The 13,846-nt window shown below is 36.9% G+C and overlaps 1 protein-coding gene across 4 annotated transcripts in view; it reads left to right on the top strand.

Annotated features, from left to right (window-relative positions):
* Positions 1–13,846, top strand: part of IBTK (inhibitor of Bruton tyrosine kinase) — a 93,035-nt gene that overhangs the window by 48,136 nt on the left and 31,053 nt on the right. For all 4 annotated transcript variants that reach the window (XM_024757439.1, XM_024757437.1, XM_024757438.1 and 1 more), the window contains exons 19-21: positions 2,073–2,133; positions 9,218–9,339; positions 11,312–11,424. In XM_024757439.1, the coding sequence (XP_024613207.1) occupies positions 2,073–2,133; positions 9,218–9,339; positions 11,312–11,424 (296 nt within the window). The remainder of the gene's footprint in view (positions 1–2,072; positions 2,134–9,217; positions 9,340–11,311; positions 11,425–13,846) is intronic.

The following is a 13,846-nucleotide window of genomic DNA, read 5'->3' as shown; positions in this document are numbered from 1 at the left end:
TTTTTTTTTTTTTTTTTTTTTTTTTTTTGCGGTACGTGGGCCTCTCACTGTTGTGGCCTCTCCCGTTGTGGAGCACCGGCTCCGGACGCGCAGGCTTAGCGGCCATGGCTTACGGGCCTAGCCGCTTTGCGGCATGTGGGATCTTCCCAGACCGGGGCACGAACCTGTGTCCCCTGCATTGGCAGGCGGACTCTCAACCGCAGTGGAATTTTTTTAATGAAATAAATGTTACAGATTTATTTTTTAGCATAAGGTCACAATTTTACTATATTTACTCACTGTAAAGTCAGTGATGAGAAAAGTAAGTCTTTTTGGTCAGCACGGGAATTTCAGATTAGATTTCTTGGTGTCAGTTGCATTTTTAAAGTCGGTGTCTAGTGTAATGCTGTATTTTGTTTTAATTGTAATAATAGCTAACACTGCCATAATAATAGCTATTAATAGTAATAACTAATAATAGTACTATAATAAGTTACATAGTAATAATGATAATGGTATGTGCCAGGTGGCATTCTAAAAGTGTTGTATAGATTCACTTAATTTTCATGAAAACCTTACGAAGTAGATTCTGTTTATATCCTCACATGAGGATGAGAAAACCCGTGAAACTTTTTGGCAGATAATCAAGAAAACCTTGATCCATATAATTAATTATAAATGGTAACAGTTTTTTGATAACTCACCTTTCAAAGTCAGGATGATGCTTAATGAAACTAATTCGAAAACATGTTTGAAATAAAAGTTTTCTACCATTTTTAAAAGGTGAATCACTAACAGATTCCTTAATTGCCATTTAGGGTTCAATTTAGAGAAAATTCTTTTGGCTATTTAATGCTTTGTTATTTTGTGGAAAATGCTTTCCAAATGCAAATTAATATTATGGGATATTAGACAGTGTCATTTCAAAATGCCTCTGGTATTTCATTGTCAGAACCTGGCAGAGGTTTCAGAATACATTTTTTTTTTTTGCTGACATTACATTAGTCATTCTAATCATAGCAATTTTTTCCCCTTGCATTGCCAAATTAACTCATTTAATTTGTCAGAAAAGAATCAACCACAGTGTGAAACAAGCCAAATCTATCTAAAATACGATATTGGAGGATGATGTGTCACATTACTATTGTTCCATTATTATGTTGTGACAAGTTTGTCAGCTGAACTATTAAGGGAGGCACATGTGCTGCGGTGAATAATTTTACATGAGTAGGCATTATAGCTTGCATTAAAGCAAAGATTTGTGTAAATGTAACCATTCCTAGTCAAATATGTGTTTGCCAGAAGTGTAAATAAATACGCACAGAGATGTTAAGAAAACAGCTGCGTCAAAATTGACGTAGCATCACAAGTTAATTGTCTTCAAAATGTTAAAAAACTAGTATGGTACAGATTTGAATATGGTTGCTTTGTATTAGTTTTAAAAATAGTTTGAAGTACATTTTAGAATGTAAACTTTGATTTAAATTTTACTGATGCCTCAAAGTACCTCTTTGGAACCTGAGAGTTCCTTTCGGGCTTAGTTGCTCCACGGCATGTGGGGTCTTCCCAGATCAGGGATCGAACCTGTGTCCCCTGCATTGGCAGGCGGATTCTTTACCACTGCGCCACCAGGGAAGTCCCCAAATGTCATTTTACATATGAAGATATTAAGGACTAGGGAGGGAAAGTGAGTTGCTCAAGGTCATGTAGGTAATTGGGAGCAGTGATAATTCTAGATAGAATTCAGGTACCTGATAGGCCGTTGTTCTGTCAATATAGTACTCCTTCTGTAGTAAAGATTATATTTGTGGAAAATGAAAGTTGAATACTTGCTATTATGATAGAAAATATTTTTCTATCACTTATTTGTAAGAGTTGCTTGAGTTTTATTCAGTAAGTTTGTCTAATATGTTTGCTGTTTATATGAAATATATAACTATACATACTTCCAAAAAGAATTTGTTGCAGCTGGCATAGTAATTCTTTAAAAAAATATTCCTTACTCAACAATATAAAATGTCTCTGCATATTTGAAAGTCTTAATAGGTATTAAACTTGAGTGTTAAGATAGAATTTTATATCTTATTATTTAGGTCTCTTGATGTTTTAAGTGACGGTGTTTTGAAGGATCTTTCTGTGTTTTACCGAAAAATGGTAAGGTTTATGTTTTTGTCAATTACAATATCAACTAAAGCAGTATATTTGGTCAGACTTCTCAACGGAACAATTTCCTAATGAATTCTGATTCATTAGGATCTTTTAAAAATGAGGACATAAGATTTCTTTACAAGCTCTACAGGTAAACGATAATAAAAATTGAAGATATTTAATGATAAAATTAATATCTATTTAAATTGCTTTATAAATGAAAGTTATTGAATGCTTTGTGGTCTTTCGTTATTTATTTACTAAAGATCAGGACAGTGTAAAAATATGGATTTTAATGATTTTATTATTTTTATTGAGGTAACATTGATTTATAACACTATGTAAGTTTCATGTGTACATTGTTATATTTCTACTTCTGTATACCCTACACCTTGCTCCCCACCAAAAATTTAACTTCCATCTGTCAGCATATAGTTGATCCCCTTTATCTATTTCACTCCCCCACTCCTCTTCTCCCTCTGGTAACTACTACTCTATTCTCTGTATCCACGTGTTTGGGTTTTTTGTTTGTTTAGTTCATTTATTTTGTTTTTGTTTATTAGTGTTTTATGTTCCATCTGTGAGTGAAATCATACAGTATTTGTCTTTCTCCATCTGACTTACTTCACTTAGCATAACATCCTCATGGTCCATCTATGTTGTTGGAAATGGCAAAAAAGATTTCATCTTTTTTTCATGGCTGAGTAGTATTCCATTGTGTGTGTGTGTGTGTGTGTGTGTGTGTGTGTGTGTGCGTGCGTGCATTTATATACATACACATATACTACATTTTCTTTATCCATTCATCCCTTGATGGGCACTTAGGCTGTTTCCATATATTGGCTATTGCAAATAATGCTGCAGTGAACATAGGGGAGCATATATCTTTTCAAATAAGTGTTTTTGTATTCTTTGGATGAATACCCAGAAATGGGATAGCTGGGTATCTTATGGTAGTCTATTCTTAATTTTTTTAGGAATCTCCATACTGTCTTCTGTAGTGACTGCACCAATTCACAATCTCACCAACAGTGTATGAGGGTTCTCTTTTCTCCACATCCTTGCCAACACATGGTATTTCTTGTCATTTTGACCCTAGCCATTCTGACAGGTGTACAGTGATAACTATCTCAGTGTGGTTTTGATTTGCATTTCCCTGATAATTAGTGATGCTGAACATCTTTTCATCTGTCTGTTTGCCATCTATATGTCTTCTTTGAAAAATATGTATTCAACTCCTCTGTCCGTTTTTTAATCAGGTAATTTTGTTGTTGCTGTTGAGTTGTATGAGTTATTTTAGGGCATATGATTTACAAATATCTCCTCCCATTTGGTAGGTTGTCTTTTTGTTTTATTGATGGTTTCCTTTGCTGTGCAGAAGCTTTTTAGTTTGGTGTAATCCCATTTATTTTTGCTTTTGTTTTCATTGCTGAGGAGGCATATTTTAAAAGATACTGCTATGACTGATATCAAAGAGCATACCACCTGTGTTTTCTTTCAGGAGTTTTATGGTTTCAGGTCTTACACTCAAGCCTTTAATCTACTTTGACTTAATTTTTGTGTATATTGTGAAATAATGGTCTAATTTGCTTTTTGGCATATGGCTGTCCAGTTTTCCCAGCACTATTTATTGAAGAGACTGTCCCTTCTCCATTGTGTATTCTTTGCTCCTTTGTTGTAAATTAATTGTCCATGTATGCAAGTGTTTATTCCTGGGCTTTCAATTCTGTTTAGAGATCTTTGCATCTGTTTTTCTGCCAATACCATGCTGTTTTGACTACTGTGGCTTTGTAATATAGTTTGAAATCAGGAAATATGATACCTCCAGCTTTGTTCTTTTTTCTCAGCATCGCTTTGACTATTCAGGGTCGTTTGTGGTTCCATATAAATTTTAGAATTTTTTGTTCTATTTCTGTGAAAAATGTTTTTGGGATTTTGATAGGGATTGTATTGAATTAGATTGCTTTAGGTAATATGGACATTTTGATAATGTTAATTCTTCTAATCTTTGAGCCTGGCATATCTTTCCATTTATTTGTGTCAGATTTCTGGTAGAATCTTTAGGGGATTTTTATGTATATAAAAATCATGCCATCTGCAGGTAGTGACAGTTTTACGTCTTCTTTTCCAATTTGGATGTCTTTTATTTATTTTTTCTTGACTAATTGCTCTGGCTAACACTTCCAATACTATGTTGAATAAGAGTGGTGAGATTGAGCATCCTTGTCTTATTCCTGATCTTAGAGGGATAGCTTTTACTACTTAACCATTGAGTATGTTAGCTGTGGGTTTGTCACATATCATCCCTTCTACACCATTCTGTTGAGAGTTTTTATCATAAATGGGTGTTGAATGTTGTCAAATGTTTTGTCTGCATCTATTGAGATGATCGCATGATTTTTGTTCATTTTGTGGATGTGTTGTATCATGTTGATCAATTTGAGGATGTTGAACCATCCTTAGATCCCTGGTATAAATCCTACTTGATCATGCTGTATGATCCTTTTGATGTATTTTTTAATTTGTTTTGCTAATATGTTGTTGAGGATTTTTGCAACTGGCAGCCATCAGAGATACTGGCCTGTGATCTTCCTTCTTTGTGTTGTCTTTGTCTGGTTTTGGTATCAGGCTGATATTGGCCTTGTAAAATGAGTTAGGAAGCATTCCCTCCTTTTCAGTTTTTTGGAATAGTTTTAGTATAGTTATTAAATCTTCTTTGAATATTGGTAGAATTCACCTGTGAAGCAGTCTGGTCCTGGACCTGTGTTTTTTAGGAGCTTTTTGATTACTGTTTCAATCTCTGTACTAGTGATTGGTCTATTCAGATTTTCTATTCATGATTCAGCTCTGGAAGGTTGTATGATTCTAAGAATTTGTCCATTTTTTCTAGGTTGTCTAGTTTTTGTATTCTCTTATAATCCTTTATATTTCTGTAAGTATCTATTTTTTTTTCTCTTTCATTTTTTACTTTATCAGGGCTTCTCTCTTTTTTTTCTTAGTGAATCTAGCTAATGGTTTGTCAGTTTTGTTTATCTTTTCAAAGAACTGACTCGTAGTTTCGTTTGTCTTTTCAAAAAACCAGTTCTTAGTTTCATTCGTCTTTTCTTCTGTCTTCTCTGATCTTTGTATTTCCTTCTTTCTGCTGACTTCGGGCTTTGTTCTTCTTTTTCTAGTACCTTTAGGTGTAAGTTTTTCTTGTTTCTTGAGGTAAGCCTTTATTGCTACAAACTCTTAATACTGCTTTTGCTGTTTCCCATAGATTTTGGTATATTGTATTTTCATTTCCATTTGTCTTCAGGTAATTTTTTGTTTCTCCTTTGATTTCTTCAGTGACCCAATTGTTGTTTTGTAGCATATTGTTCATCTTTACGTATCTGTCATTTTTCCAGTGTTCTTGTTCTTGATTTCTAGTTTTTCATACCATTGTGATCGGAAAAGATGTTTGATAGAATTTCAGTCTTCTTAAATCTATATTGAGACTTCTTTTGTGTCCCGATTTATGGCCTATCCTTGAGAAGGTTCCATGAGCATTTGAGAAGAATGTGTGTTTTGCTGCATTGTTCTGTTTAAATCTGTTAAATATATCTGATCTAACGTTTCAGTTAAGGCCACTGTTTCCTTGTTGACTTTCCGTCTGGATGATCTATCTGTTGATGTAAGTGGGGTGTTAAATGTCCCCTACAATTATTTTGTTGCTGTCAGTTCCCTCGCTTTGGGTATGTTAGTAATTGTTGTATATATTTTGGTGCTCTTATGTTAGGTACATATACATTAGTCACTTTTATGTCTTCTTGATGAGTTGTCCTCTTTATAATTATATGCTGACCATTTTTTGTCTCTTGTTACCTTTTTGGCTTGAAGTCTAATTTGTCTGGTATAAGGATGGCTACACTTGCTTTCTTTTGGCAGCCATTTGCTTAGAGTATCATCTTCCATCTCTTCACATTTAGCCTGTGTTTGTCTTCAGAGCTGAGGTGTGTCTTCTGGAGCAGCATTTGGTTGAGTCTTGTGTTTTAATGCATCCAGCCACTCTGTCTTTTGATTGATGAATTCAGTCCATTTACATTCAGGGGGATTAGTGATAGATGAGGATGTAGTCCTGAAATTTTGTGTTTTGTTTTTTGGTTGCTTGATACCTCTATTGTTTCTTTTTCCTGTGTTTCTGTCTGTTATTTTGGTTTGGAGGTGTTCTGTGGTATTTTTCTTAGTTTCTTCTTTTATTATGTTTCATGTCTCTGTAACAAAGTTTTGTGGTTGCCCTGAGCTTTGTATAAAACAGATAAACAGATAGTCTCACAGATAAAATAGTCTTTTTTCTGCTGATAGTATGTTATCTTCATTTACCTGTATGAATTTTTCCATCCCCTTTTATGTTTTTGTTTTCTCACATTATCCCTTTTTTTTCCACTTTTTTTTTTAACATCTTTATTGGGGTATATAATTGCTTTACAATGGTGTGTTAGTTTCTGCTTTATAACAAAGTGAATCAGTTATACATGTACATATGTTCCCATATCTCTTCCCTCTTGTGTCTCCCTCCCTCCCACCCTCCCTATCCCACCCCTCCAGGTGGTCACAAAGCACTGAGCTGATCTCCCTGTGCTATGCGGCTGCTTCCCACTAGCTATCTACCTTACGTTTGGTAGTGTATATATGTCCATGCCTCTCTCTCGTTTTGTCACAGCTCACCCTTCCCCCTCCCCATATCCTTAAATCTGTTCTCTAGTAGGTCTGTGTTTTTATTCCTGTCTTACCCCTAAGTTCTTCGTGACATTTTTTTTCTTAAATTCCATATATAAAATGAATCTTTTTTTCCTTTGGTTTTTTTTTTTTTTTTTTTTTTTGCGGGACGCGGGCCTCTCACTGTTGTGGCCTCTCCCGTTGCGGAGCACAGGCTCCGGACGTGCAGGCTCAGCGGCCATGGCTCACGGGCCCAGCCGCTCCGCGGCATGTGAGATATTCCCGGACTGGGGCACGAACCCGTGTCCCCTGCATCGGCAGGCAGATTCTCAACCACTGCGCCACCAGGGAAGCCCTCACATTATCCCTTTTGATGTGAGTTTGCTACCAAACAGAAATAGCTTATAGTTATTTTTCTGCTTTCTTTTTTTCTCCCTTTAACCTTTATGCTCTCATAGAGTTGCAATTTTCTGGTTCTGTTTTATCATCTTGCTCAAAGTTTTGTGTCCCCTTTGTCTTTTTTGTTTCTGTTAGAAGTGCTGCTTTCAGCATGTCTTGTTAAGCAGGTCTTGTGTTGACGAACTCCCTCAGCTTCTGTTTGAGAAAGTCTTTATCTCTCCATATTTGAACGATGTCTTTGCTGGATAGAGTATTCTAGGCTGATGGTTTTTATCTTTTAGTATTCTGAGATTGTCATTTCACTCCCTCCTGGCCTGTTGGGTTTCTGCTGAGACATCTGCTGCTAGCCTAGTGGAGGTTCCTTTGTAGACCACCAGCCTTTTCTTTTTTAACTCTTTGGCCATGCCACGTGGCTTGCAGGATCTTTGTTCCCCAATCAGGAATCAAACCTGGGCCCTGGCAGTGAAAACACTGAGTCCTAACCACTGAACCACCAGGGAATTCCCAGCTACCATCCTTTTTCTTGGCTGCCTTTAAAAATCTTTGTCATTGACTTTTGACAATTTTAATATTTATTACACATCTTGGAGAAGGTTGTTTTGCATTGAGGTAATTAGGTGTTCTTTTAATTTCATGGACTTGTGTATCCAGTTCCTTTTCTAGCTTTGGGATGTTCTCAGATATTATTTCTTTAAATAAACTCTTTTGCCTTCTCACTCTCTTCTCCTTCTGGGTTACTCATTACCCTAATGTTTTTCTTCCTAAATGAGTTGGATAGGTCTTGTGAAATTTCCTCACTTTTTTATATTCTGTTTCTCTTCTTCTACTTGTATCATTTCAAGATACCCACCTTTGAGTTTGCTAATTCTCTCTTCCATATGATCTGCTCTATTTCCATTTCTTTCTAATTCATTCTTCATCTCATTTGAGTTCTTCAGCTCCAGCGTTTGTTTGGTTCTTTTTTAGAGTTTCAGTCTCTTTGGTAAAGTATTTCTTCTGTTCATTAATTTTATTCCTGAGCTCATTAAACCGCCTTTCTGACTTCTTACAGCTCATTGAGTTCTTCATGACAGCTATTTGAATTCTCTATCCATTAGACTGAAATATTCTGTGACTTAGTTTGGTTTCTGGAGAACTGTTATTTTCTCTTTGTGATCGAGTGTTATTGTGGTTGTATATGGTACTTGAATTAAACTGTTCCTCTGCAGCTGCATCTGAAGTTAATGACAGGTTAGAAGTTAGAGTCTTTTCTTTTGCTTTCCAGTAGGTGGCACTATAATACAGGTCTGTTTTCTCTTACCTGAGCTGGCTCTGATTATATTTGCTAGTTGGCACTTTCCAGCCTCCACCGGCTCTGTAAGAGGTGTGCTTCTGTGCCTTCGCTGTTGCTTCTTGTGCCTCCCAGGTCCTTACTGCCTTTCTTCTGCCAGAGCTACTGTCATCATCGGAATGTTGGGCTCTTCCCCAGTTGGTGGGGTTCCTTGAGTTACAGTCTTTGCATGGTGGGAGGAGGATCATGGGGGTGTTGGGAGCCAGGGTTGCACAGGTGCCTGTACTGTATCTGATATTGTATAAGGTTCGTGGGCTTCTGCCACTGTTGATGGTGGGTGATGGCGGCTGGGTTCCAGGGCCCACTTCCACTGCTACCAAGCTACCTGTGGTTGTGAGCACCCCTCCATTCAGGATGCCATAGTTGTAAGTGCACCACCTCACATGCTGGTACTGGGTTCCCTGAAGCTGTAGGCTCAGCTACCATGGTTAGAGGCCCAGGATTGCAGGCACAGACTCCACTCTTTCATCTGTTCTGCCTCTCTCCTGTATGTGTTCCAGCCTCCCACCTTTAGATGTACAAATGTGTGGAAGTCTCTGGTGACCTAGTCTGTTGGGCAGAGGCAACTTTGTTGAGCTCTGGATGTTTTACTGGTTGTACATTGAAGGGGAGACAGAAAGGTAGCTGATGTCTTTCCTCTACAAATTTTGTATTTAAAAAGTGACATCTTTTTTTCTATAGATTCCAGCAATGGATAGAAGAGTCATTACACCATATCAAGATGGACCAGATATTAGCTACTTGGATGTAGAAGATGGAGATATCTTTTTGAAAGAAGAAATAAATATGGAACAAAATTATTCGTAAGCTGTTTTTTTCCCCCCCTTCCTTTTCTCCTTCCCCCATCCCCAATCTTGGACACTGTTGACACTTTTATATTAAGATGGAAAGAAAAACTGAGAAACCTAACATAAAAAATAGGTATTTATGTTCATTTTTAGCCTGATACAATACAAAGTAAGTGCATAATTAACATTTGCAGATATAACAAAGTTAAGTATAAACACAAAAGGAATGTAGCCTTCTGGTTAAATATGTTGGGTTGAGTAAGTGCAATTATCTTAACTACCTTTCCAAATCCTGCTGAGATTATAGTAAAGAAATAAAAAAGGCATATTGCACTAGAGCAGAGAGAACAGGAAAGGAGTAAATGGCAGTCAGGAGATGTTAACAGTTTTGGAAGTTGGAAAGTGGTTGCCACGCAGTAATGACTTAGAAAAAACTAAAACAGAATTCTGGAAAGGCTTAAGAATTACAGGTACTAGGTTTATGAAGACCAGTGTAAGTGGTTGGATTTGGAAAAGAGCATTTTTTTTTTTTTTTTGAGAATTTTTCAAAGAGCATTGATGTATTCCTGAACCAAGTGATTGATTGCCCCTCCTCCATCTTAGCAGAAGACGAGAGGTTTGCCTTCTGGAGAGGGTGAACCAAGGGGAGTTCATCAGCCATTCTTCTAGATCCCTCTCTGTAGAGAACCCTACTCATTCAAGAGATATGACCCACAGTGACTGGCATTTGGGAGTCCTTCAATAAAATATCCCAGGTTCTACACAGTCTCCCTGTTGACCATTTAATAAGTCCTGCTTAGAATTTACAGTCGGCATTTTAGGCTAATTTATCAGGTGGCTATAGAATTACTTTCCTTCTGCTTGGTAAATGACCTGTTAAAATAAAATCTTCGGACGTTCAAGTCATTTACATACATGTGTGAGTGTATATATATGTATGAGTATAATTGTAGCTCACTGAAAAGCTGCTCTTGGTTCCAGAAATCTTTTTTAACCTCTTTTTCTAGAGTTTGGTGGTAGCCACTGGAATACTTAAGGTTTATAAATATCTGACTTGGATGGATGACATGTTATTACATTAAAAATTATAATAAAATGATTGATTAACATTGACATAAATACATTATCCTTAACAAAATGATAGTATTCACAGCTGACCTGTGTTACTGTGGATGAATTATGTAATGAGATCTATAATTTTTAGGTGAAATAAGACTGTTGTAGTCCTTACAGATGTTATTTTCTCTTTCCTGATTAATAATAATTCAAGGAATTAAGCAGCCCCTGAAATACTTTAAAAATTATCACCAAATATTTCTAGTTCCAGATCATAGATTATAATAGCTTGCGTGTGAACATGTACAGTATTTTACTTTTCAAAGTATTTTCTTATATACCATCTTGTTTCTAATTTTCACAGAAGTGCTAGGGTTAGAACAAGTGATAGTATCACACTGAAGTTTGGTGGAATTAACTAACGTGCTCTGGGCCACTTAGATAAATGGGACTAGAACATATATATCCTTTTGTGTTTTCTGTTTGACCAAAATGCTGTATTCCATTGCTCAAAGTGCATAGTTCTTCTCCTGTTTCATCTGTAACTTAATTTTTAAAAAAAACTTTTAAATTTACTTATTTTTGGCTGCGTTGGGTCTTTGTTGCTGCACGCGGGCTTTCTCTAGTTGCGGCGAGCTGGGGCTACTCTTCGTTGTGGTGCTCGGGCTTCTCATTGCGGTGGCTTCTCTTGTTGCGGAGCACGGGCTCTAGGTGCACAGGCTCAGTAGTTGTGGCTCGTGGGCTCTAGAGAGCAGGCTCAGTAGTTGCGGCGCACGGGCTTAGTTGCTCTGTGGCATGTGGGATCTTCCTGGACCAGGGATTGAACCCGTGTCCCATGCATTGGCAGGCGGATTCTTAACCACTGTGCCACAAGGGAAGCCCTGTAACTTTAATTTCTTTTAAATGATTTTTATGTTTGCTTTTTTCCTAGGGAAAGTGTGTTCAAGAAGACAAAAACAAAAGCAAAAAAGAAGCCACGTAAGCGGTCAGATAGTTCTGGAGGTTATAACCTTTCAGATATTATTCAGAGTCCACCATCTACAGGTTAGTGGAAAATATTTTAGGGTATATTTTCTGATCTAATCTTTCTTGTCTCTGTTCCTTATCTAATTCATTTAACATGTATTAAATACTATTATATGCCATCTGCTGGGGCTACAGAAATAGAAAATAGTCCTTGTCTTAGGGAGGCCACAGAAAATGATAATGTATTGTGATAAGTACTCTGATTGACATTTGCTCTGTGATCACAGAAGGGGCACCCAAACTAGTCTGAGAAGATCGGGGCACATCTGTTAGAGTAAAGTGATACCTGAGCTGGATCTTGAAGAGTGAAGAGAATTTAGCCAAGAAAAGGAGGCAGATTGACGTGCTAAGAGAATGGGGCAGTGTGTTTCAAGCCTAGAGGCAGTAGAAAGACTGCACGTTTGTTGTGCATAGCTCGGCCATATCCGATAGGTGCAGATAGGAGATAGGTTGGAGAGCGTCAGATTTTGGAGGGTGTTATATGCCAAACTAAGGAATTTGGACTTTAATCTGAAGGCTACGGGTAGCTATTGATGGATTATTTAAGGCAGGGTGTGACTGGATAAGGTTTATGTTTTTAGAAAGACCACTCTGTCTAGTGGCATAGAGGGTTAGAGGTGGGCAAAACATGACAGAGATTCTAGGAACACGTGCATTCAGTTTATATATATCAGTGCTTCAAGTGATATGTCACGTGGGATTCCATTCATGCGTGTTAATAAGGAGGTTATAATCCAGTAGTAAAATGCAACACGTTTTATACCTAGGCATTATGTGAGCCTGTTTGAAAGTAAGGCTATGTAGTTTTTCTAAAATTTTTTTCCCCAGTTTTTAATTTTGAAAATCTTTAAGTTACTAAAAAGGCGAAAGAAAAATACCGTGAACATCTGTATACCCATTATCCGGATCTGTTGTTCACCTCTTGCCACATTTGCTTTTTCTTGCAGGCTTTGTCTTGCATGCTCTGTTCCCTCATCCTCCAAACATTCTGCACACACACTTTTTTTTTTTAACCTGATCCACTTGGAACTAAGCTGTAGACATGACATTTTCCCCCCAAGGTTAATATGAATCTCCTAAGCATAAGGGAGATACAACCCTTATCCTATACAACCACAATACCATTATCACATTGAAAGACAGTTAACATTAATTCATATTATCTAGTGCTGTAGTCTATGCCCATATTTCCCTAATTGTCCAAACATGTTTTTATAGCCTTTTCTGTTTTAACATTAAGAAAAAAAAAAATCTAATGTCGTATCAGGGTTGACATTGCCTTTGCTTATTAATGTCTTTTTAGTCTCTTAAGTAGAACAGCACCGCCACACCTTTCTGTTTTGTTTTGTTTTCAGAAGTTGAGGCCAGTGGTATTGTAGACTTTCCCTTGAGGCCAGTGGTATTGTAGACTATCCCACATTCTGGATTCATCTGAATAGATCCAGATTAAATGACCTACATTTTAACAGTTTCTTTAGATAAAAATTTGAAGTGTAACCAAAAAAGAATGGCAGTACAGCATGGCTTTCAGAAATAGGTGGTGTGTCTATAGCCATAAGACAAACTGGTGCAGTTTCTATCAGCAGTGTTTTCACAGTCAATCAGCCTTATACAGGCAACTTTGAAAAGTACAAATGAGGTATTCGACATGTTTGATAAATAACGTGAAGAATAGTCGTTTTAGGTAACACACGAGATATTAAAAAAGAAAGCTGATATACCTAAATTGATTGATGAAGTACTGAAGATAGGTCTATAGGTCTTTCTCATTTGCTGCATCTCCTGATTCCTATTTTAGGACCTTCTTAAAGTTTAAATTCTGTGATTTTGCATCCTCTGTGTTATATGAATTACCTGTAGTACTTAGAAGGAGGCATAGGTGGATTGATGGCAGGATGAATAAATGGATAGACAGTCGTGGAGCTAGTGATTTTCCAAATACCTAAAAGATTTATGGAAAAAGCAGATATTTGGTTTGTTTTAAAGGATGTTATTGATAGCACATGTGTTAAGAGTCTTAGCATTTCAGAGCCGGAAGAGACCTTAATAATGAATTAATTTACACCCCTTCCTTTAAACTTGAGGAAACAAGCTCAGAAAACTTTGAAGTGATTTCAGGTCGTAGCAGCCAGAGGTAGAATTTATTTTCTTGATTCCTGTTCGGTATTCTTCCTGCTATACTACTCCTTCTGTGGCCAAAGCCAAAAATGATTGAAAGGTTAAATTTAACTGGGGGCCAAAGTAACCTATTCTGGGAGAAATTCTGAGTATGAAGCTAATTTCATCAAGGACAGTTGTATGAAGGCTTAACATTTGTTTGTGTTGGTCCTTAAAGTTAGAAGTCATTCTGTGAAAATATTTTTTTATCAAAGATAATTGTTGGCCACTTTAATCGTCTTCTTTATTAGATTTGTTTCCAGTTGACTTTTGGGAGCATCCC

This window comes from Neophocaena asiaeorientalis, unplaced genomic scaffold, assembly GCF_003031525.2.
Source record: "Neophocaena asiaeorientalis asiaeorientalis breed wild unplaced genomic scaffold, Neophocaena_asiaeorientalis_V1.1 scaffold253, whole genome shotgun sequence".
NCBI classification, from domain to species: domain Eukaryota; kingdom Metazoa; phylum Chordata; class Mammalia; order Artiodactyla; family Phocoenidae; genus Neophocaena; species Neophocaena asiaeorientalis.
Note: the sequence above shows the minus strand (reverse complement) of the source record. Positions and strands in the feature narration are given on the sequence as shown.